Source organism: Actinia tenebrosa, unplaced genomic scaffold, assembly GCF_029948245.1.
Source record: "Actinia tenebrosa isolate PJP-AT-01 unplaced genomic scaffold, QUT_ActTen_1.0 PGA_scaffold8__29_contigs__length_14323225, whole genome shotgun sequence".
Taxonomy (NCBI): Eukaryota; Metazoa; Cnidaria; class Anthozoa; order Actiniaria; family Actiniidae; genus Actinia; species Actinia tenebrosa.
In genome coordinates, this window is record NW_028292585.1 from 11,637,690 (window position 1) to 11,663,429 (window position 25,740).

Genomic DNA, 25,740 nt, shown 5'->3' on the forward strand with positions numbered 1-25,740 from the left:
CACTAGGGTGCCAATTTTTCTAATACTGCAGATCTCACCTCATCGGCACTGTGCAGGGTAGCACTGATAACACTATTGATACCATCAGTACTGTCTTTGTTACTATAACAGATTCAAAGAAAAAAAGAAAAGTATGAGAATTAAAACAACTATCACTAGGGGAACAATTTTAATTCAAAATGTCCATGCATCCTCATGCATAATCTAAAAATGGTTCTAGTGCGCACATTCAAATATCAAGAATCTAGAATAAATTTATATTTATATACAGCTATTTTAAAAAGGTTGAAGGAGCAAATGGCAAATGGCAATCAGTGATTGGCGACTGCATGACTAAAAGGAACTGTGGTCATACTATTAAGGAGACATAAATCCCGGGGAATTTCTGCTGGGACCCTAAAATGGCTACCCTGTTCATGACAAAAATACTCAAATTTGCATACCCTGTTTATGACAAAGGGCACAATATGTATATCCCTGTATATGACAAATCTTGTTCTTCCAGGTTTTTTTAATTCATGTAACCTTTATTAAACTGTGGCAAATTAATCTGAAAATGATGTAAGTCTTTGGAAACTTTGGGAGACTTATCGACTAATTGCGCTCATTTCCTGTGTTATTGAGTTAAGCTATCTAACCTCTGATCCCACTGCGGGTTTAATGCTCACAGCCAATCAGAGGAGACTTATGAGAGACTGCTTATGACCACCATGGGTTTGATAAAATACATAACATGTATATGACAGGAAACTCAAACAAAGCTGGAAATTTGTGTGAAATTGTATACCCTGTTTATGTATGACAAGAAACTCGAAAAACCATACCCTGTTCAGTGGATCATCCCCGTATAGTCTATATATGGGAGTACCCCCCCCGGGACATAAATCACACCTTATCAACTCGAGATTTAAGGCCTTAGCTGAATGGTGCAGGCATCCTTTAAGGTATTTAAGAAATGTTTATAAGGAAATTTTTATTACCCCACAGTTTTCCTTTTGATCATGCAATTGCCAATTTGTGACTGCCATTTGCCATTCACCCCTTCAACCTCTTTTGAAGTAGCTGTATATATTACAACCGTTTTGTCCTTCTGCATCACCAGACCTTAGGACCACTAATTTTTAATCAGGTAAGGGGGACAGTGGTATTCACTCCTTAAAGAAAATTAGATCTCCTCTGTGTCGTTTAATAAAAACACATTTTTCCATACTGTTTATTGTAATGTTTAATGTAAAAGTGCAGTGCAATAGACCTTTTCAGCTTGGGTATAATGTATTCCTAATTCAGACCACGTGTCATTCCCTTTAGGAAAAGATTCTTTGAATTTGTTTTTACTTATCATGCATATTTGTTAAAAAAAGAAATGATACTCTAGGGAATGACAAGGTCTAAAGTGGGAAAACAGTACGCCCAAGTCAAAAAGGTCTATTCTAATTCTCATTCTAATTCATTCTAATGATAGTTTTAATGGCCCCCCTCAAATCCCATCAACCCCTTCCCGGTAAAAAATGAACGGTTTCTTACAGTGTTTATTACAATAATGTGGTCGAGTGTGTATCAGGATTATTTCATGTTCAGTGACGCCGAGCAAAAAGCGACTACGTCGTATTAATCTAAATACAACGAAACTTTGTCTAGAAAATATTGAACGCAGCGCGCGCGTGCATTAAGGATAATAGACTATGTAGATAGCATACAGCATCGTAATTACATCTATCACTATACTAGATTGACAACAAATACACTACCATATCGATAAGTACACAGATTAAATAGCTGTGGTTTCTTGAGACAATATGCTATGGTCTCACACACGGAAACATGTAACCTTTGGATAAATTGGATGGTAATACACTTCATATACAATACCTTATCTCCGACAGAGCTTCATTTGATATATTGTTGTTACGATCGCTTCCTTGTTGTTTTGGCGTAAGAAGTTCCTGTATATGTTGATCCATTTCTAGGCGCATAGCAGCGATGTACATATCTGTTGCTCCAGAAATGTCACCTTCAATAAACATATCGCTCCCGTCTTTCTTTAAGACATCGATTCTCTAATATAAAATCAAAAACAAATTAATCGTCAATAAAGGGGATTTTCTATTATAGGCAGTGATTCCTGGATCTAACCTCGTCACTTGGATTTTTTTCCATGTTCTGCAGATCTTCTATCAAAAGCCAAGTCGGTATTTGACAAATATTGATAAGATTGTAGCGGAAGCGATGAAGCGATCAGATGTCAACAAGAAAGGCTATTGGACCATTTGATATCACGATGACCACCATTGCAAAGTGATTTTCACGTTGTCAGTTGTACTGCGGGAGTAGAAACATGTGTTGAAGTAGTAGTATAGCTTTTATCTTATATGTAGCGACTACGAAGGATACAAAAGCCTTTCGAAAACGAAGTGGGGAGGGGATGGGGCAAAAATTGTACTGACCACAGGAACCCCAGACCACAGCCCCCACGCAAAGCTCAGGCGCCATTTTGGAAAAGTCTAAAAGTTTACATCAATTTTCTTGCTTCAATGATGGATCTCTTCGATGATCTCCCTCCTCCAAGTAAGTGATATTCTATAGATATTAATGTATTCAAACCACCATGTTATATCTTGGCTTTGTTCGTTGTTGATCAGGTAATGACGTGAGTTCCACTAGTACAAGTACTGTATCATCAGGAGAGGTTCAGACTACATGTGGATGTAGTCTTGTGGATACTAGTGTTGTACAGGACGATGTAAAACATAATAAGAGATACATTAACCAAAAAGAGCAGGAAACTGATGCTAAACGACGGAAAAGTAAGGGATTTACTATTTTAATTTGTTGTCGTTGATAGCTGATCTTTGAGCTGATCTTCATGTATGGCTCATGGGATAACATATTGTAGGCTAATGTCGTACCGAAATTAATAACAAAGTAGTTGATTTAATCACAGCTTACTTGGTTAATGAGCATCTAATCAAAAGGCTTTGATATCACATATATAGAGGCTTTGAACCATCACGTGATGCCAGCCATGACAGGAGACAGGAAAAATTAATATTAATGAATCTGGTCTAATCTGATTTACTTGAGAAAGATTTTATTTTCCCAGGTGAGAACAACTCTATTGTTGTTCCTCCTGTCATGACTGCCATCACATGATGGTGTAAAGCAAAATGGTGCAACAACTCAAATCTGGTTTATTCCCCTAACCCACCCCTGGTGCACCAGAAATTTTAAGCTTCTTGGCTGCATCAGTACATTCGCTTGTACGTTTACTTGCTATGAAACTTGCAAGGAGATTTTGGTGAGGTTAGAAAACAGTGGTTGCAGGAGGTACATGTGTGTTGGAGGTGATGATTGGGTTCTATCTGGTACAGTAAAATAATCAGGAAGATTGCCTGCTTTACTGACTGTTTATAGTGTAAAGTGTTTACCAATACAGATAGTGCAATAACCTTTTATCTATGCAATCCATGTCATCTATTTTGAGGGTAGTCATTTTAAATATTGTATATTTTTAGAAGAGCATTTCAAATTGAAAGGATTCGTGGCTGAAAGGAAAGGAGAACGAGAAGACATGCAAGATGCTCACATTATAATTGATGACTTCATGTCATCACTAGAAAATCCACCTGAGAATGTGTGAGTATACTGTCAGTTGATGAGCAACAAAGTAAAGCATTGGTCATTGATTAGCATGCATCCATCCAGGTTGCTAAGCTCAAAGAATTGCATGAGACATAGCCGAGTGCGACTCTAACTTCTTGAGTGCTTAAGCAACCCACAAAGTGCACCCAAAACTCCATGAATGCATGCTAATCGATGACCAATGCTTTTATAACATAGCAAAAGTGTAAAAAATCTTGGTTAATTGAGAAAAAAAAATTCTAACCAAATCTGCATTACCTAGCACATGCTACTCATCTGACATCACCATGCACCATAGATTTTTGGATGCACCCTTGCGCACACTAATTAACCAATCAGAGTATGCATTATATCATGGCTATATATAAAGTTCTTTCATACATTTTTTGTTATAGTGGCAGGATGGCATATTATGCAGTGTTTGATGGACACGTAGGACCCAGAGCTTCTCAATTTGCAGCTCAACATTTACATCTTAATATCAAGTCCAAGATGATAAAAGGTTAAACATTGGTAAATATGCTATTAGTGTGGGTATTAATGCCTTCATAATCACATGTTAGGGGGTTCCAAGACTGTAGGCCAGGGATCTGGTGAAGAGAATTATTAGTATACACAATTCCTATATAATTCATTACCTTTTACACTCTGACTCCCTTGCTATCAGCCCTTCCTTTTGGAGGCCATTTAAGAGTGGGGTAATGTTACTGCTACTAGTACCAACTCAAATCCTGAAAAATCTCTAGGCTGATCAAAGTCAGGACAGGGCTAACTTCAAACATTGCTTTGGAATTTAGTATTTTGAGATTCGTGGAGGGAGGAGAACTGGAGAAAAACTAAACCAAGTCAAGGGAAAGACTCAATCAACTCTATTTTACTATATCAGAGGCCCCAGAGGTGGGAGACAAGTACACTGCTACTAGTCCATCCTTGATTATCCAATACAATTTGAATATGTAAGGCCCTTTTGATGGTAAATTTGACAAGCAGCATGGCCTTAAAAAGGCAACACTACAGCCAGGAACTAGCAACAGTGGTGCTATGTTAAATTCCGACAAGCAATAAAGCAATGTTCCAAAACTGCAACATAGGCAATTGTGGAATTCAGTCAGAGGACATTGGAAACCCCTACTTATAGGGCCTCATATGTGGTCAAATGTTAACAGTAGTTATTACATGTATCTGTAAAAGTGTTTAAACAGGTGTTTTTGGTTTTTAGCCAGTGTACTAGGCAGTGATAGAGAAATGAAAAAATGTCTTGTGGATTCATATTCTTTGACTGATGAACAGTTTTTGAATGAAGCTTCTAAAGAGTAAGTACCATAAACACAATATGAACGTACATTACTATTCTTACAGGGACTGTACAATGTTTTTAAACTCTTTTAAATGAACAAGAACCTGATTTATTTATTTGATGGTTTTGATAGCACAGTTAATAATACTATTCTAACTGCTGTCCAGATGTGATGGTAGCTCATCATCAATACCTTTTTACTCCCAGGACTCCTGTTCTTAAAGATGGTTCTACTGCAGTATCTGTTCTTGTTGTGGATGATACTTTGTATGTTGCAAACCTTGGTGACAGTAAGGTACAGTAAATAAACCTTCGAGATTATGCAATATGTGTATTGAGGACTGCAGAGGAGAAAGCTCAGGGCTGCAGCGCTAGAGGGACTATAGCTACCTAACTTCTTGATTATATTCACTCAATTTTCAAATCTCAGCCTCTTCCCTTTTAATCTGGAATATACGCTTGTACGCTTGTATAAGTTTAGTATGTTTTCTAAAATCCAAGCACCCACTCCTTTTATGAGGGGGGCTCTGCATTCCTTGGTATAGAGGTTTTACACTACCACTTGACATCCCTTTTTTGAGGGTGCTCTGCATTCCTTGGTATAGAGGTTTTACACTACCACTTGACACCCCATTTTTGAGGGTGTTCTGCATTCCTTGGTATAGAGGATTTGCACTACCACTTGACACCCCTTTTTTGAGGGTGCTCTGCATTCCTTGGTATAGAGGTTTTGCACTACCACTTGACATCCCTTTTATGAGGGTGCTCTGCATTCCTTGGTATAGAGGTTTTACACTACCACTTGACATCCCTTTTTTGAGGGTGCTCTGCATTCCTTGGTATAGAGGTTTTACACTACCACTTGACACCCCATTTTTGAGGGTGTTCTGCATTCCTTGGTATAGAGGATTTGCACTACCACTTGACACCCCTTTTTTGAGGGTGCTCTGCATTCCTTGGTATAGAGGTTTTACACTACCACTTGACATCCCTTTTATGAGGGTGCTCTGCATTCCTTGGTATAGAGGTTTTGCACTACCACTTGGCACCCCTTTTTTGAGGGTGCTCTGCATTCCTTGGTATAGAGGTTTTACACTACCACTTGACATCCCTTTTTTGAGGGTGCTCTGCATTCCTTGGTATAGAGGTTTTACACTACCACTTGACACCCCATTTTTGAGGGTGTTCTGCATTCCTTGGTATAGAGGATTTGCACTACCACTTGGCACCCCTTTTTTGAGGGTGCTCTGCATTCCTTGGTATAGAGGTTTTGCACTACCACTTGACATCCCTTTTATGAGTGGAGCTCTGCATTCCTTGGTATAGAGGTTTTGCACTACAACTTGACAGCAGCCATGTTAGATGGCAGGAACAGTACAATATTTTGTAATGAGAAGAGGGTAGAGGGATTTTATTGTTCTGCCATCAAACATGGCTACCTACATGTGATGGTGCAAAATTATTATTATGGAAAACTTTATTATCAGGCTTTACTTTGTCGTTTGAATGATCAAGGCAAGATATCTGTTATACCATTAAGTAAAGACCACTCTCCTGCAGAAGTAAGTGTCATTAATAAAGAAATAGAAAATGCGCATGCGTGCTGTGTGCAGTTATAAAGCACATGGGGGATGGCAGAACATAAGAGAAGTAGCGGAGTGCTTCTCAACACTTCTTGAACTCGTGTTCTGCCAATCCCCAAGTGCTTTATAAATCCACACAGCACAGCAAGCAAGTTTTTTATTTCTTTTATAAAATACAAATTACAGTAACCATTATTTTAGATAGGAATGACGCAGCTGAAAGTGTGCGCACATGCTGTGTGCTCTCATAAAGCATGCCTTCTCAACCAATCAAAACGTGAGATTTATAACAGTTATTTTATAATGCCTTGTACATAATACATATTGTAGTATAATTTTGTATTAAACCATGAGCTCTAGGAGAATATTTTGGAAAATATTTTTGTGACAGGGAAAATGCTTGTTAGTAGACCAAATAAATTCCTACAGAGAATAAATACTCACTTGGATCTGTCTATCCATATTTTATTGATTGTTACATAAGTAAACATGAATTATTCATGGCAAACAATAAAATATGGATAGACAGATCCAAGTGAGTAATTAGTGATTTATTTGGTCTACTAACAAGCATTTTCCCCATCACAAACCAAAATAATATTCTCCTTCAACCCATGATTAAACCTTCAACTTTGTTGATTTTAGTATAATGAACGAATGAGAATTCAAAAAGCTGGAGGTACAGTTAAGTGAGTAAAAATAGTTTAATGATTTCTTGCTATGATTTTGACACTTTTTTTGTGATTGATAGCAAATGAATTCGTTGAACATTTGTGTTTCAGGGATGGCCGTGTCCAGGGGATATTAGAAGTATCACGTTCAATAGGTGATAGGCGGTTTAAACACTGTGGTGTGATTTCTACTCCTGATATAAAACGATGTACATTAACAGATAATGATAAGTATGTAATAAAATGATCCTTTACATTATACAATGTCCCTTTCATACATCATAATCTTATACCATAGTTAATAGAGGGGAATGGTTAGGAAACTCTTTTGTTATAGGTCTTTTTTGTTATAGGTCTTTTTTGTTATAGGTCTTTTTTGTTATAGGTCTTTTTTGTTATAGGTCTTTTTTGTTATAGGTCTTTTTTGTTATAGGTCTTTTTTGTTATAGGTCTTTTTTGTTATAGGTCTTTTCAAGCGTGACCGTGCACAATCCTTTGTTTTACCATTGTTATACCATTGTTGGCAATGGCTGAGTGAACAGACCAAAATCTTTCTTTTGGCTGCTAGTTCAAAATACTTAAAGAGTTATAAGAGATATTTGAATATTTCTTTCAAAGTTTATCTTATTACTTATTTTGCAATTTCGGATGAGCATAAAATCAAACATTGTGCACGGTCAAGACTGGTTCAACATCAAAAGTGAACAAAGACCTGATAACAATAGGTTTCCTAACCATTCCCCACTATTAACTATGCTTTTACCAACTGGTATTAGAGATTTTTATTTTATTTTATTAACTTTTCCCATAAGGACAGGGACACCACAAAACTTTAAACAATTACTAGTGACTATAAGCACAGACTCTTATGATGGTCATCACCAGTGTCTTCATAGGGTCTTTTATGGCTGTCTCATAAAGGGTCTTAGTGAATACAGACAGGGACCTACAGTTTTAAGTCCTTCTCTAAGAAGGCTAGAAGGTCTAAACATTTGCAGATGTAATTACGAAGGCAGCACCTTCTCAGTTCATTTAAGACCCTGAGTGTTGATCCTGCCAGGACTCAAACCACTACCTTTCACATACTGGCACCCTTACAAACTGATGTCAACTGATTCAGAAGATAATATGTTGAATATATATGATTAGACTAACAGTTTTTTTTCCACAGGTTTATTCTCTTGGCATGCGATGGATTGTGGAAAGGGTTTTCAGTGGATAGTGCTGTGAAGTACATTCATAATATTATCAATGTATGTATTTTAATATTTGGGTGATCACTGCCAGGGTTTCCTCACATCCTCAGTGGTTCTTTTACATCCTTTACAACTTTTTTTGGGTATCAATCAGGAAGGAAAATTACAGAACTAACATGCTACCCAAAACGGAAAGTGCGAAACAGGACTCTGTAATAATGCTAGGTGAGGTAGTGCAGAGAAACACTGCTTGTCAACAGAGCCATATAAAGATCTAACCTTTTGCAGACTGATGTAATTATAAAGGCAGCACCTTCTTAGATATTATAAGAAACTTTGAGTGTTGGTCTGGTCGAGAATTGAACCCATGACCTCCCACCTGTGCTAACCAGTGTGTATTCTGGTAGTCTATTAGTCAACATTTAGAGTTGCCAACTAGAAACCTATTGGATAATCGAACAAAGCAAACTGACAGAAACTACTGTTATTAATAATTAAGATCGTTGACATATTAACATCACAATTGAAATGTTTTTTAATATGGTATCTATCTAAAGGATTCAGTGATAAATCTGATGGTAGTGTTTGACCAAGTTTATTGTTTTCTAGAATGAAACAGCACCTCTTCAACAAAAGTCAGAAAAAGATAAAGGTATTTATGCATGAGTAACTATATACTGATTCATGACTTGTGAGTGAACTTACAAATTGTGATGTGATAAACTATATATAAGAGTGGATTGGGCTTCCCGTGCCATTTTGAAATAACAAGTTTTCTTTGCAAAACAAGACTTGACATTTCACCTATGCTGAGGATAACCTTTGTGTGTCATTGCTATCACTAAAAGATTCCACAGTCATTTCAACTCTGAAAAAATATAAGATACTAACTGTGGTATATATTTTTTGTACATAGCTGATGTCAATGATGATCTGAAGATGGACCCAGCATCATATCAGTTCCAGTTAGCATGTGACAGTATTGCAAGTGATGCCATTAGGAATGGAAGTTCAGATAATGTTACAGTAATGCTAGTGTCAATCAAACCATCATAACCAATGTTTCCCTATCACACATTAGTATGCTATAGCCATCTTCATTTTTTTGCACAAATTGGAAAAATGGGTTCATATTTGAAAACATTTATCTGTATAAACTTTCACTCAATTTACTTGAAGCTCTCAAATTTAATTTCTGATAATGCCTTATTTCATAATAACGTCACATCAAAACAAACTATTGTGTTAACTCTAGAGATCATGGTCGCTGGAGGGGGATGGAATGACAACAACACATCTTAAATCACAATGAAATTTGGTTTATGAGCTGGTGAAGGCAAGAACAACTAAATATTGTGCTAAATATCTCGAAAGAAGAGAATTAAGCTTAAATTTAGCCTAAATTTCTAAAAATTTAGCTGATGTAAACAAACCGTGATATTATTATGAAGTAGGGCAATTTGCCATGTTCTCACCATGTTCTCACCTTTATGGGTTTCCTGTGGTAGTAGCCTTTAACAATCACCTCTTCACCCCGTTTTAAAAAACCTGACCCACCCCTGGCTATATGCCCCTGGTTGCCTTCATTATGAACACACAACCTTAACCTAACACCATCTTCAAGATTTATTTGTTACCAGGACAGACATTCAGTGTAAAAATCTTTGTAAATTTGAATGCTAGTGCCATTAAAATATATTCCAGTAATTTTCATTGCAATTAGTGTCTATTTCTTGCAACTTTTCTTATTTTTTATTGGCGAAAGAAGAATTAGCCTGCATGCAGCCAGACTAACTCTGTCTAAAGCCACAGGACTACATGCAGTTAATTATTAAAGGGAAAACTGATCCCTAAAAACAAAACCCCTAAGGAATTTTTTTTTTTTTTGCGCTTAAAATTTAAATTTAAATATTTTCCCAATCTCTAAACATAGAGTAAAACCCATACTTAACTTTGTTCCAATTCATCTAACCTTTAATTTAGCTTATTTTTGGGTCAAACCGACCAAGTGCACTCTTGTTTTTAATTTTTATGAACTATGAGGTCATAAATTAATTTTACAGTATGTGGGCGTGATGACATCATCACATATTAGAAATGGTCCATTTCACAAATTGATATTTTTGAACTATGAGGTCATAAATACTACAGTATGTGGGAGTGATGATTTCATAACGCATTAAAAAACAATCCATTTCACAAATTGGTCTTGTGTGAGCTTTTAAAAAGTGTGAAAAAGCCTCTTGATAGCAATGTATTTTAATCTTTTCCATTAGCAACTATGACTGGTAAATAGGCAAGATCCCACTTACATGTAAACATGTTTCCATCTGAATCTCCTATCAAAGCCTAACAAACAGGCCTTTAGAACTTTTGGTTTTCATAAAATAATAAAATCTCATATATCAAGGCAGGAACACCAAAACATAGCAAAACATGGAAAATGGGTCAGTATTACAAGAAGACTACAGTTTAATATTTCATTTATAGAAATAAACTAGTGCAATAGGGTAGCATAAGTTGTTAATTAGTATATGTAATAGGACTCCATGCTGTCCAATTAATGCTGTCCAATTAAGAAATAATTGGATGAGGAAAATTCAGAGTACTTCCAAAAGTGGATGAGTCCGTAGGCCGAGTCTAATTTGGCAGTCAGAGGAATTTTTTGAGTCTAATTATTTCTTGATTGGAGAGCATGAAATCCCATTACCTATTAATTATATAGCTCCCTAATTAATCCCATATCAAAAAGACCTGTCCAATTAATAATGGTAATTGAACTGAGTGGACTGCAATTTGGACCAAAATCATACAAGTGATTACAAAATAGCATGACCGCGCAGCAGGGAGTGCAATTTGTTAATCACAAGTATGATTTTGGTCCAAAATTGCACGACACTGAAGTTCAGTTACCACTTAATCATATCCTTTTTGTAATCATACACAAGAAAAAGACACAATAAAGAGTGCAGAATAATCAATTTAATGTAGTAGAAGAACTAAATGCGAACAAAAAAAACATCTAAAAAAATTAAAGGATATGATTAAGAAAATAATTGTACAGTTACTTATATGGGATTAATGAGAAGCTGTATAATTAAGGGCTATGAACAGTATTGGAAAATGAAGTTGTGCATCTTACAGCGCATGCGTCGAAGGCTGAACAATGAACGTTGTTTGTTGAGTGACATAAAGTATGTACCTATTCATCATGGCGGATATCCGTCTTCCATCGCCATTTTCTATCTCGAAATCTTGGCGTTTAGTTTTCATAAATTCGAATTAACTTATTGATATTAGATTCAATCGTTTTTTACGATGCCTCAGTATCCAGTATTTTTGAATGTTTATGACATGGTAACGATTTAATAGTTGAGATTCAAAAAGCCATTTTGTCAGCCCTTTTCCTCACTTGATTTTTAATCTTACCACTAAACTTACCGAATGTTCTCCTTTTTCACAGTACTGGATAAACAGCTATACTTTTAATATTGGACTTGGGATATTTCACTCTGGAGTCGTTATTCATGGAAAGGGTAAGTTTGTTTGGACTTAATATAAAAACGAATTTGAACCCGACTCTTTCTGGCTGTAGAGGTTTCAAGACGGATAGGAATCTCACAGTGTATAAAAACATGAAATGTAAACTCATGGTCATAGAGTAAAAAATTCAAGCACAGCTTTCAAGATCGAAAAAAAAAATCGTGCATAAGAAAAGTGCACACCAAAAAAAATGCAAACTATGTCCAAAAAAAATTCCTGCACAGCCATGAGGCGTAAAAAGAAATCCTGCACAAAATAAATTGCCCAATTCCCCCCCCCCCCCCCCCCCTCAAAAATCTAATGGTCCGTCCCTTAAAAAAAGTAAAAAGCCCATATGTCCATGAAACAATGATGCACTTATCAATGTCTTGCCCCAGGGGGGGTGGACCCCGGGCATACCTGGGGGATTTGACATTTTGCACTCTTTTAATTGTCAAATTCCCTGCCCTAGGGACGGTGACTAATGTCAAATACCCCTTCCCCAGGAGTTGAAATGATGCTACGTTGAAATTCCTCAAACGGATTGTTCAGTGAATATTTACCAACATTTTCCACTCCCGTTCGAATATTCACGGTTGTTATTCGTACGGGAGTGAAAAATGTTGGTACATATTCGCTGAACAGACTCCCGTATGAATAACAACGGCGAATAATTCATACGGGAGTCGTCAGAAATTCTATTGTGTGACATTTCCCGCCATGGCACTGACCCTCAGACTAACAAAAAAATTCTAGTGAGTTGTTCGCTACTGAGTACAGACTCAGCAAATAAGTTTGAATCAAAATAACATCACTGACATGAATTGCCTAACTGGTCTAAACAAAAATATCATTATTAAGTCAGAAAAGAATACAAAGTTCCGGAGAAAATCGATGAAATTCCCGTATGAATAGCAAATACAAGTCGCCGTGCAGGTGACGTACAAATAGCCACTCCGTATAAAAACATATTTGCGTGTCTTCTGGGTCATTTTCAAGATGGGGGATTTTCAAGATGGCGGCCAGCTAGATCCAGGCTTTTGCGTGGCCTCGTCAAACATCCCCCAACACGGATACTCATGCTATGTCAAATATCGTGAAATTCCCAACCCCAGGGAAAGGAAAAAATGTCAAATTCCGCAGGTATGCCTGGGGTCCCCACCCTGGGGCAAGACATTGACAAGTGCATAATATCACTGGCTATGTAGTGCTTAAAAAATTATTTAGTTATCAACTTAGTAATTAATAATTAGCAATTATTGTCAAAGAACTAAGAATTCACTCCATAAAGAGACATGACAGAGCATGTGTCATTACCTAGAGTATAATTTCTTTGTTTAATGGTTGCACGTGGAACCATTGGAAACCATGGAAACAACTTAAACAAAGAATCTTATTCTCAAGCAGATTGCATGTGGTCTGAAACAGGAAAGCATTATGGCCAAGCCATACTATTAGACAATGCCGGCCTATTAACAATACATCTTTGGTTTTGTTTAATAACCTGTACAATTATCTGCTTTTTTATGTACAATAATTAACCTTTTTTAAATGAATATTGGATTTCAGAATATGCATATGGTGGACATCCTTATGAATGGTCAGGAATTTTTGATATGTTTCCAAGGAGTTCTGATCATTTAGGACCAGAATTTAAGTTCAGGTTGGTAAATAATCAAAACCTTCTCTTTCAATATTGATGAACTAGACTGTTAACAAATGTATTGCACTTTTCTCTCTAGACTCAATATTGTGTTAGGTTTTTCCCTTGTCCTGGATGTGTGGGAAGGGAGGGTTTAGTTCTCTCAACAGGTGCTACTCTAAACAGGGCAGGGGAAAAATTCCCTTGACAACCTGAGTCTGGAAGGAAAGGATAGGCTGTTAACATATTTTCAATGAACTTGACGAATTACGAGATATAATTTTGATAAATATTCTCCATACTTCTTCATGTTAGAGAGTCAATAAAGTTAGGGATTACAGAGATAACTGAAGAGGAGCTAAATGATATAGTCAGAGAAATGGGTGCACGTTATACTGGAGTTTCATATCATTTGATTGATAAGTAAATATTTTATACTAATATGTATATGTTATTCTGTTATTAGTTTATTGTTACTGCCTTTTGATTATATGTAACTTAACTCTTTTCTTTTTTTTTTAATAGAAATTGTAATCATTTTACTTCTGAATTGAGTCAGGTATGTAACATCACCAGGGCACGGAATTACTGTAACTTTTAAACTCACTAGCAAAACCTTGCTAGTAAGTTTTGTTCTTATTAGCAAAAATTTCAAAGTCACTAGTGATTGGACGCGGTGAATATCAAATGTTACTTGATGCATGATCTAAACTTTTCAGTCCTTAAATTGCCGGCTTGTGGTCATACTCTCAAAACTTACCTAGTTAAATTTTTTGTCACTCGCCAAATACAAAATTTTTAACTGCATTTTGCGAGTTTGCGAGCATTAATTTTTTTCCCTGATCACTGTACATCAGATCACCTGAACTGCAGTATTAATCTAAGAATGAATTGATCACTTTCTGTATTACATTATTAGGTTCTATGTGGAAAGGACATTCCTGGCTGGGTCAATAGATTAGCAAATGCAGGGTCATACTTTCCTTTCCTTCTCAAATGTCTGCCCAAGGAGTGGATTCGTCCAGAACCAGAATCACCTACAAGTCCTCTTTTCGTTAATGGTTCAGCATTTAGAGGTATGAAGTAGTGGTGATACAGTATGTTTGTTTGGCATTCTTGTTTTCATTAGTCATTCACATTAATTTGAAGCATAATCCTTTATAACTCAAATGCAACACTCAAATTAAAGAAATGCAGTATAACAGCATTCAACTATTCATTTTATGTAGAACCAATACTGAAAGAATTATATCAGGGCATTAGGTACATCTTGAAGTACCCTGGAAGCAGAGCTTGTTTTTCTTCCCCTCTGTAGGGCAAAGTGGCAGGCTGGTCGGGAAAGTAAAAACACCTCTGCCCTGAAACGGTCATTTTCATGTTAAGCATACAGTATCCTTGGAAACAGTGAAGTATTTTTGGACCTCCTGATATACTGTACCTGTCAGCCAAGCATGCTTAATTTTTTGAAAATTAATGTCCTATTTTTGTAATTGGTTAATGCAACTATAATATATGTATCTGGTTGTTTAAAAAGTTTAAATAGATTACACATCTGGTGAGCAATAATGCTGTCATGATTTCATGCTCATGTGACATCATATTCAGAATAACTGTTTTGTCATGTGATTCATTTGGAGGTGGTTTCTTTAAAAGGAAAAATTGTTTCAGGACAGAGGTGTTAAGCCAGTAGAGAAGGCAGAAAAACTCTACAAGCAGAATAACTTTGAAGTTTCTCGTAGGTAGCATAGTGGTTATTTAGTGGGTAGGTTTAACATGGGGGGGGGGGGGGGGGATTTGTGCTTCAGGAACTCTTGTATAAATGTTTTAATGCATAGGTTTGTTTACTCAAACTTTCTTTCTCATTTATTACCAGAACTGTCAGGATCAGATGATGAAGCCAGAATTGATAACAACAAAAGATAAATGCTATTAGAAAGAATAATATTTACTGCTTTTAATAAAGTAAGATGTCTGCAATTTTAAGTAATTGCAAAAATTAATCCAAGGCTCAAAACACAGAACATAGAAGCTGAGTCCAAAAAGTATATATTTCTGGGAAATGACAGTTATATTCCAACGTCTTCACTTATTGAGATTTGTAGTTATGTAGGCAATATAAAACCTGCCAAAAACCATATTCAGATTATTTTAAACCTTCAGGGCACAAAATTAACTTTTATACCCACTAGCAAAATCCTTGCTAGTAGGTTTTGTTTTAACTAGCAAAAATTTCAAAGTCACTAGCAGTCAATCCCAGCAAAAGACAAACGTTACTTTATGCAGGATTCTAAACTTTTTCAGTCGTTCAATTTCTGGACTGTGGTCATACTCACAAAACTTAGCTTGTTAAATCTTTCTTACTCACTAAATAAATAATTTCATTGGCATTTTGCGAGTTAGCAAGGGTTAATTTTGTGCCCTGGCCTTTGAAGGGACTGAGTAGAATTGTATTTCTCTAACCCTTTCTTATGTTACAGCGTTAAGACATTTAGGATAGTGTTAAAGACTGCTGTGACTCGTAATGCACTTCATAATACACTGCATAATATACTTCCCATATATAATAATATATTGGCCTCAGATGGTTCCCTTACCTATGCACAGAGTTGTATTAAACTATATAGAGTGCAAACCATATATATCCATGAAATAGTACTAACTAATTTGTACAAAAAGCACCAATGAAAACTAAAGAAGTAGATGTGTTTAGTGCTATTTAGATTTTGTGCTATTAGGGTTTGCACTCCACCAAAGAAATGTGAACTTGTAACAAAATGAATACAAATAAAACATCAACAGATCAACTCACAATCACACTTCCCTGATGGCAGACTCTCCTTTTCTTTTACTTTTGGTAGATCTCACAAATACTGTAAATGCAGATCCAGCCAAAGAAAAAGAAAATGAGACTCAATCTTTCAGCAGGGAACAATCACACACACAAAATGAAGCACACAAAAAAATATTTCAATTCCAAGTGATTTTAATTTAATAAGACACAAAATTACCATGTATAAAAATTATAGCACACTTTTTTCTTTGATGACCTGGCTTTTTTCCCCTTAATGGGAAGAGAAGTGTACAGCTATCCTGGGAAGAAGATTTATGAAGAATTTTATTTCAAAATTTATATCCGTAATCAATTTATTTATTTGCAATGTTATTTTTGTAATCTGTTAATATCTTAGAGAGAATAGATGAAGGAGCATTCATACATAATATTATACATATATATATATTGTGATAAACTGCAATCCAATAAACAGTAATCCGTATCAAACTTGGGCATGTTGATTTATATTAAATAAATGCAACTATTATAACTAGGGCCACCTACACAGCGAGAACCAATCCAATTTTATAATAAAAACATTATACATTCCAACTTTGAAACTTAGAAAGCAGCAGAAAACAATGGCCCTTTGACATATCTTTTCATTCCCAGGAGAAAATGATGATGGCTATCTACATGTACAGTAGTTATTTACACGTAACATCAGTGTCTAATTATTATCATGCAGTCTAGGTTTCTGATTGGCTTGCCAAAGTTGGAATGCATTGTTTTCATTCTACATTTTAATTGGTTCTCTTATCTAACTTGTTTAAGTAGCCCTGGTTACAGTACTTGCACCACTGTTGACATTACAGGTGAATGCCTTTGCCTTGCTAGTCATCAGATTTAGTTCATAGTCTTTGACCGCCAGTAGACTTTGCCTGTGTTAATACCTTGAATATATGGCTAGATCCTATAAGAACTATATCTCTTTCATTTCAGATTCATTTACATCATCCTTGTAATCATCATCATCATCATCAAAATATGCTTCCTCTTCATCCCTCTCGCGCAGTTTTAAATCATCATAATCATCGTTCATGTCTACTTCAGTATAATCAAATCCCTCATCTTGACCTGCAAGGAACTTTGCTTGCATTTCACTGAGGAACTCATCTTTCAGAAGCTGTCTTTCTGTCTCACTTGGAATGCCTTTTATTGGACTTGTGACACAATCTGTAACGATTGAAAATACACATTAAAATTGTACATATATAAACTGCTTGCAATAATTCCCATTCTGAAGAATATTGTTCTGATCTCCATACTATTGGCACTTTGTAGCCATGTTTATAGCAATGTGAAAATTGCTGTTGAGTTGCAGGAATTTCGTAAGCTTGATTGATGGAAGTCAAATGCAGGCATCCCAGACCTCCTATATATCCTATATTTCCTATAATTTGTAAAGGATCCTATAAAGAGCCTATATTTAAAGAAAACCCTATATTTTCTATAAATAGGACAACTGCTGAGTGATTCATTTATATTTTACACTGTTTAGCATATTTGGCGAAGGAAATAAAATGGCCCCTTTGGGGGGGGTTCTGTTTTTTTTATGGCTTTTTAGTTCTGCAAATCATTGCCTGTGCACCCTCCCGATTCCTGGTTACGCAACCGAAAAGCTATCTTAGCTCCTATAAAGTGCACATATTTTTGGGGAAAAATCCTATATTTTCCTATATTTAGAACTTGCACAGCCTATATTTCCTATCAAGTTTGTCTAAAAAGTGGCTGGGATGCCTGCAAATGATATACATCTGGAGTTGGTAGGACACAGAAACATGAAATGGGCTGTAATACAGCTATTTCAAAAAAGGTTGAAGCAGTTTAGTTACATGTTAACATTGCATGTTGCTTACCGAGCTTGGAATTTATTATATTCATACTAGTATGTTCACAAATAATATCAGTAAAGAAAAAAAATTGCTAAAAAACACGCAGACAAAGTTTGGGGAAATTCCATCTTGTTGTAACCTTTTGCTGATTGCATTCACACCACCCGTAGTGCAATTCAGGCCTTTTTTGAAACAGCTGTATGATTATTCATTGTTTGACCCCCAAGTAGATATTTAGCACAAGAGGTCTGTCTATACACTTTCTATGCTTCTCAGTTGAGTTTGGTGCAACAGGGGCAGGTTGTTCAAAGCTGGATTAGCGCTAATCCAGGATTAACTCTATAGGTCTTATTAAGAGTTAACCCAGGATTAGCGCTAATCCAGCTTTGAACAACCTGGCCCTGGGCCCAGAAGTGTAGTCAAGAAGTTTTTGGAGCAGAAATAAGACATCTTGAAAGACATTTTTTTCTCCAGTGAAATGTGCATGTTGTCAGGGGCAACAACACTGATAATCATATCCTCACTTTAATGCCAGGAAAGTATGACCACATTCAATGTTTTTGGCACTACTTTTATGTGTGCGCTTTAATTTCCTGCCAAATGAGCTTGTACATGTCTCATTTGGTAAAACCAGCCACATTCATATCAAAATGTGTCGGTTTAACATACAAGAGCCTGTGCATAAAAGTATGCAAATACATTATCATCGGTCATACTTTTGCATTTTGCACTATAAATACTTTTGAGGTTGCCCCTGACAACATTTAACCGACAAAACTTTGTGACAAAACTTCTGTTGCTACCAAACTTCAATTGAGAAGGGAAGTACCTCTAATTGATCCTATAATGAATGATAGATTCGTATATTTCAATATTACCATGTTCAGTCTCACTATCAGTATCAGAATCCTCTTCAACACGTTCTTCCTCCTCTCTTTCTTTTTGACATTGAAATATCCACTCCGTCTCCCGCGAATCAAATCTTTGTAGCAAAACGTCAGATAAAGTAGAATTTCTGTATTGCTCTGCTCTATCCCTTTCTAGTTTTTCGTCCTCAGTCATGTACTGTCCTATATATTGCTCATATAAGAGTGGCTCTCTTCTTCTCATCTCATTTTCATCGAAGTAGTTTGAGCCCGTCATAAGTCTTTGAAGTGCTTTGTACCTACGGTTTTGAACATGCACATGTTTTTTCTTGTCATCGAGCAAATTTTTAACTTCTTTTATCCTGAACATCAGTTCAAAATTATTCTTTTCTATATCAAGGTTCTCAAAATACACCAAGTCGTCTGTTGAAATACACTGCCCAAAGCGCATGAGAAAAGTAGCTGGATTTTTCTCTAAAATGTCTTTCAAGATGTCTAATTTCTGCTCCACAGTAAAGTCTAGTTCATCTTTTTGTTGTGTTTTCACAATAACGTTACTACTTGCAATCTTTAAGAACATATTATGTAATCTTTTTTCATTCATATTGCTTTCTTGCTGTTCTTCCAGACAAGCCGCCATCTTGGATTAGCATCATAGTACCCAGTATCTTTCATCAATTATGACCGTGAGAACACTGTAACTAACAATGAATGTTTTGTTTACTTCCGGTATGGTTACCACCGATGCGGTGATCGGTTACAAGTGACTGATAGACTATGATAGTCATATGACACTGTATTCAGTATATTCCCCGCCATCGGGGAATTACAACTATGCGGAAAATGATAGTAATAGTGGCTCTCCGCCAATTCATTGATAAATAAGTAATACGCGTCCATATCACAAGATCTACACGAGACCAAACAAATCATATATTAAGATAGATCCATAGTTTAGTCTAACGGGTACGAGTACCCGAGAATAACTTTTTATGCTCTTAATAGCAGTTTGACTTGCTTGAGAAATATATTATTCCTATAAATAAGGAAATATCATTCGAAAATTCTGTTTCGTTTCTTTTCATCCGAACTCTTTACCGCTTTCTTTGGTAGAATTTGTGGTAGAATTTTACATCTTGATTTGTGCTGAACTGAACGGAGGCGTCTTTCTGCATTCTATAAAGGTTTATGTAACGTAAACAGATAAAATTCTCACGCTTAATACGTAACACCAATGAAGGGAAACAAAACAACACTACTTGCAGTAAAATATTCAATAAATACATTTATTTCTCAAAAAATTCAAGACATATTGTACATCGTTTTATAAAAAAGAACATTTTCTTACAAATGTACAATTTGAAAAACTATAATCTCATATATTTACAACAAAAGTATTATCTTCCAATCTCCAGGCCCTACACCCACTACTCGCCTTTCTACGAAAAGCAAATCGAATCTATGATTTAAATATCTGTGTTCTATCATGATATATCTTTACAAAATGCATGAATTTTTTTCATTTCTATAATATTCTAGGAATTAAAAACTATATCCATCATCTAGTCTTGAGTAACAAACTATCCAGACAGGAACTATTTTTAAAATTAGTCGTAAAAGTTCTATACAGTCAATGGATTTCAAACAAAATGAATCAAGAATCCCTTGAAACAGACAAAAATGTTCGAGGGAAGCCAAGTAAGTGTGCAGATTGATTTCTCCAGCGAAGAATGCCGTGTATGTTCACTCAGTCATCACTAAAATTCCTGGTGTGTGTGCTGTTGTGTTTTCATTTTCATCTTTAAAAGTTCCTCTTCAAGCTCATCATCTTCCAGCAAATCGAAAGGCTTGTAACCAAACTCGATCTCTTTCACTTAGATTGGAAATGTTGGAAGTACCAGAAAAGTTCGAAGCTTTAGACATGGTAGAGATGGTTCGAAAACGTTTGTGTTTTGGAGGCGGTGTCCATGTCGAAGGTTCGTCAACGGACATACTATCAATGGAATCCATAGATACTTTCACTGCAATAGTTGAATCTGTGTTTGAACCACTGCTGCACCTTTTCGATGTGTCTTTTTTCTTGCGTCCCAAAACAAAAGGGAAGCAGCCACCAACGATGTAAACAAGTAAAACCAATCTTACTAGCGACGAAATCATCTTTACTTCCCGCCTTCTGATGCCAACTGAAACGATATTCGAGTGTTGTGTTGTTATTATGCTACGCGCCAAGGAACCTTTGAACCACAACACGTTACGTCATAGGATTATTTACATATCAACAGCCAATAAGAATAGACAACACACAAATGATGTACTGGTATTTGTACCTTGCACAAGGCGGTAATAACTCTACTCATTAGAACATGTCAAAACTGGAAATAAAGAAGGGATATAGGAGTAATCAGACAACTAGACAACACAATACCTACATATTAGTTTCTACTCTAATCTTCTTATATTCTTTATATATCGATTCAGTTCTCTTTTGCCACATCAAATCATAACAAAGGTATAAATGTAAACCGGCTCTTGATTGTGCTGTGATTGTAGTCTCGTGGTGTCAGTCTACGTGAGCCCTAATTTTACCCCCCGACTGTAAAAATAACAATACTGATTAATCATTGTATAGTAAAGTCAGAAGGAAGTCACGTTGCTGTTTATAGAACATGCCAATTAAGCAAAAAGATTCATCAAATGCGCATATGTGAAAGCAGAATTCCGAAACTATTGAAATACTTGTGCAGTCATAACTTGACTATCGAATAACAAGAATCTATAACAAGAATCTATAACAAGATACGATTCCGGTTCTTTAGTCGATTGTTCCGGTGTTTGCACGAGATCCACATTCACGCTAGCAGGAACCTGATAATGCGTAGTTTATAAAAAGGTTTTCATTTTTTACGATCTTTTATTTATTCGTGATCAAAATAGCCGGGTACTAAACATCTGTATGGGCCTGTTTAACAGGTTGGGGTAAGATCTATTGTTTCTATTTATGGCCAAGATCATGTTGTTGGCAGCTAGCAATTACCACAAATCTTTCAATAAAGAATTGATGCTTTTCATTGCCTAAAAACCCTTACTTATTGAAAGTAGTTTCAGCTTTCTTATTATTGTTTAGGACTCGCGTAAACGATTTCTTCAAGACTCGTACTTCCGCGACTTCCAGGAACTCGATGTGTTTACTTTCCTTTTCTCTCTTTCTCTCTGCATGCGATTGACCTTCACTGGCCTCCACTGTGAGCAATCAACAAAATCCGTCTCAGCATTATATACGATACGTGTTTTTCTGTAAAATTCAAGTAAATTCATTTTGGCAATCGTACCGATATAGAGATCATTTATAGCTGGTAACTTAATATCCATGCATGTGCCAATATGCCTGCCTCGTAGGGTTCCAGTTGAAGTCCAGACTTTTACATTTATTATACGTAGGTCCCCCCTTCCACACTCATTTGACACGGATTTCTTACTCGGATTAAAGAAGAAAGACTCCCTCGTTGGTCCCGGCCGGACCAACACTCAGGGTCTTATAATAACTGAGGAGAAAGAGCTGCCTTTGTAATTACATCTGCAAATGGTTAGACTTTCAAGTGGCTCGGATGACCACTTCAAATGGCGGTCACGTCACATCTCTCCACACTCAGTCATCATTACTAACCAACATCGGAGGGACGTAAAAGAACCACTGAGGACGTAAAGAAACTCTGGCAGTGACCACCCGGCCTCCACTTCATACTAACCATCTCTCGTGTTTGTATATTGCAATCTGTCATTCACAAACTAAATGTAAATGATCATTACCATCATCATTATCATCATTATGTCTGTGAGTCTGAAAAGGAATGAGGGATAATTACGACAAGGAATCTATAACGGACAATCAACATTGCATGCATTCCTTTTAATTTTGATTTTCTTGCTTTTGTCCCGCCTCTTAGAGACGTGTTTTATGGAAACTGCGTAAATAGGAACAGCATTCCCTTAGTACTTTAGATGAAGACGACAACAACAATTAAAGATAGATTGGGAACGTGTTGATCATGCATGAAGCTCGTGATGATTATTGAATTAGTGCGTGATCATGGTTCACTTTTTTGACCTTAGGTTTTCAGTGTGGGGAGCTGGGACTTCAGAAGGAGGGATCACTATTAAAAGTTTGACTTTTTACGTAGCGCCAAACCTTTTTTATTTTAAGAAATTTTTTCTTTAATTTTTTAATTTTTAATTTTCAGTAATAGGAGGGTCATGAATTTTATACTGATCGAGTGAAAGGGGAGAGGCTACAACCATTTTTTAAAGTTTACTGCAAATCCCCCAGGCCTCCCCGGCCCTCACAATAAAAAACCTACTTTTCCCTATTTCAATAATCTTAGTTCAAAAACCTTTCAAACTGAGACAACTGAGAAACATGGGAAACATTTCATGCTAAAGGAATAAAGATGTTTATACAAACTGCAGCATACAAAGAGGTTATACTGGAACTGAAAACTGATATGTGACAGTCCATCGATAGTAAAGTGGTTGAACTTTAGTTAAATTTATCTATATTTAATCATTTCCGGTCTCACCTTTTGGGGGCTTTTTTCAGGTGACTATAAACACAAAACAGCAGGTACATCCATTTGGCAGCAACCCGTTATATAACGGTGTACAACGTACGCGCCATCGTCATTATTTCATTAGACACCTAGAGAAGGTTAGAGACACTAGTGCAAATGGAAGTCAAAGGTATCATATTTTAGTAGTCTAGTTTGAGACATGTTTTGTTTGTGTGCCTATACTTGCTTGAATTGCTTATATTAGTTTCATTTCAAAGTAAACATATTCAACTTTTATTTTGAGCAACAGAAGAGTTTCATACGTCCTCGTTTTTGCCTGCAGGAAACAACAGTAACAATATCTTGAATCAATAAACCATAACTACCATTTACTAATGTTGTCTTGTTGTCAAACTCCCATTATCGATCATCCACGAAATCATGCGCTGATCCCACTAGCTTGATGCAGCTCTACTGCTCACGATATTTTACGATAACCACGTTCAAAAATTGTTTTATCATTCAAAAAAATTTTTCTTTTTCTTTTTTGTGCTTTGGTTGTGTTTTTGCTCAAACATACCAAGTCACAGGACAGGACGCAAGCGATCGATATTGACAAACGCTACATTACTGCGCATGAGCAGACTTATTTGCGGCTTTGCATTGTGATGCGCATGGGCAGAATATTATTTGTTGGCAGTTATTTGCAGTTATCTCGGCCAATCAAAACTAATCGCAATGGGTTAAAAGTGCTAAAAGCCATCTTTCTAAAACTCCAGTGTGCGGGCTTAGCCCCGAATCAAATGGTTGCTAGTTTTGCTGTTATTCTGATTTCTGCTTTTTTACCGACCTCAGAAGTGAGGCTAAGCCCGCATACTCCAACTTATGATCAAAGCTGGAAATAAAACAAGAAATTAACGGTGCGCGGTGCGCGTGTGTATATCGCTGTACACTCTCTGGGCTTAACAGAGAATATAGATAGATAGAAACCTTTATTTACACAGGGTTATCCAGTCAGATATACAAAATGCAATCTGATATCAAAAGGAGCCCTAAAATAAATACAATATAAAGAAAAAAATATGTATATATAACGATATATGAAGGTACAATAAAAATCTAACAATAAAATTATCTATATAAATACTAGAATCAATATCGAAAATATTGAATAAAAATTTACTTCTTATTTTCTAAAATAAAACTATTGTAAACTAATGAGCCATTATAAGAAGAGCCTTTCTTGGCGGTCTCGGTTCGTACTGACGGCAAATATATAAATTCACTTCTTCTCGTGGTTCTCGAGACAACTTCCTTATTCAATCTAAAATAATTCCTTAGGAACTGTGGTACTTTGTTATTTAAACACTTCTTCACTAAACCCAAAATATGAGTATTTCGGCGGCTAAAACTTTGCAACTTAAGTTGGTTAACACACGTATTACTAGATTTGGACCTAACTATTATTCTCGAGGCCCGCCTTTGCATTGATTCTAACCTTTCTACAACTGCTTTATTGCAGCAAGCCCACACAATATCACAGTAATTGAAAATGGACAAAATTAACGATTTGTATAATTCATATGCTGTATGTATAGTAAGGTTCTTTCTAAGTCGCCCTAGAACACCTACTCTTTTTCCAACCTTAGAAACAACATAACGAACATGATCTTTCCACGTAAGACTATCGTCAAGGACAACGCCTAAATACTTAAAATCATAAACTCTATTAATTTCATAATATATTTTAATATTGCTTTGTCAACGGGTTTAGAAAGTCTAGCATCAGTACCAAAAATGACTAACTCCGATTCCTGGGAAGTGACGAGGAAGGGTCATCATGTTTAGTCCTCAAACGAAAGGGGTGAGGAACGCTTTCTAAAACTGTAATTAACATAGAAAAGAATCTTACACCTTTCCCGCCACCTGAAAAAGGACAGGTTTACAAGTCAACACTAGAGTTTTCATCAGAAAAATTACCACTGAACAATATAATACGCAGGTACTATTTAACAGTGCCAGCTAAGGCTGCGTTCACAATGTATGGCAGAAGGGGGGGAAGAAGGTAAAATTTAGGGGGGATCGGAAAAATTGTTACCAGTAAAATGGAGG

General features: G+C 36.2%; 4 protein-coding genes and 1 long non-coding RNA gene across 5 annotated transcripts in view; 2 read left to right on the forward strand and 3 right to left on the reverse strand.

The window, feature by feature from the left end:
• LOC116306301 (uncharacterized) overlaps positions 1 to 2,276 on the reverse strand; it is a 6,665-nt gene extending 4,389 nt beyond the window's left edge. Inside the window, exons 1-3 of the mRNA XM_031716333.2 lie at positions 2,134 to 2,276; positions 1,870 to 2,057; positions 39 to 102 (exon numbers count right to left, since the gene is read on the reverse strand). Coding sequence (XP_031572193.2) covers positions 39 to 102; positions 1,870 to 2,057; positions 2,134 to 2,157 — 276 coding nt within the window. The 5' untranslated portion in view covers positions 2,158 to 2,276. The remainder of the gene's footprint in view (positions 1 to 38; positions 103 to 1,869; positions 2,058 to 2,133) is intronic.
• A 158-nt stretch (positions 2,277 to 2,434) lies between these two features.
• LOC116306299 (integrin-linked kinase-associated serine/threonine phosphatase 2C) lies at positions 2,435 to 10,099 on the forward strand. Its single transcript, XM_031716330.2, has 12 exons — positions 2,435 to 2,565; positions 2,640 to 2,804; positions 3,513 to 3,633; positions 4,035 to 4,141; positions 4,859 to 4,952; positions 5,144 to 5,231; positions 6,424 to 6,498; positions 7,165 to 7,208; positions 7,302 to 7,421; positions 8,362 to 8,443; positions 8,996 to 9,038; positions 9,303 to 10,099. The coding sequence occupies exons 1-12, from the start codon at positions 2,532 to 2,534 to the stop codon at positions 9,440 to 9,442; spliced, it is 1,113 nt and encodes a 370-aa protein (XP_031572190.1). The 5' UTR covers positions 2,435 to 2,531; the 3' UTR covers positions 9,443 to 10,099.
• Positions 10,100 to 11,583: 1,484 nt separating this feature from the next.
• LOC116306289 (deubiquitinase DESI2) lies at positions 11,584 to 16,830 on the forward strand. The gene is made up of 7 exons (XM_031716313.2): positions 11,584 to 11,743; positions 11,850 to 11,922; positions 13,478 to 13,571; positions 13,866 to 13,973; positions 14,076 to 14,109; positions 14,470 to 14,626; positions 15,424 to 16,830. The coding sequence occupies exons 1-7, from the start codon at positions 11,705 to 11,707 to the stop codon at positions 15,471 to 15,473; spliced, it is 555 nt and encodes a 184-aa protein (XP_031572173.2). The 5' UTR covers positions 11,584 to 11,704; the 3' UTR covers positions 15,474 to 16,830.
• Positions 16,516 to 19,742, reverse strand: LOC116306288 (coiled-coil domain-containing protein 97). Its single transcript, XM_031716312.2, has 2 exons — positions 19,097 to 19,742; positions 16,516 to 17,559 (listed from the first exon to the last, which is right to left on the reverse strand). The coding sequence occupies exons 1-2, from the start codon at positions 19,722 to 19,724 to the stop codon at positions 17,306 to 17,308; spliced, it is 882 nt and encodes a 293-aa protein (XP_031572172.1). The 5' UTR covers positions 19,725 to 19,742; the 3' UTR covers positions 16,516 to 17,305.
• A 607-nt stretch (positions 19,743 to 20,349) lies between these two features.
• Positions 20,350 to 23,135, reverse strand: LOC116306286 (uncharacterized). Its single transcript, XR_016118716.1, has 3 exons — positions 22,414 to 23,135; positions 22,171 to 22,324; positions 20,350 to 21,456 (listed from the first exon to the last, which is right to left on the reverse strand). It is a non-coding gene; the product is annotated as an uncharacterized LOC116306286 (long non-coding RNA).
• Between the last annotated feature and the right edge of the window lie 2,605 nt (positions 23,136 to 25,740).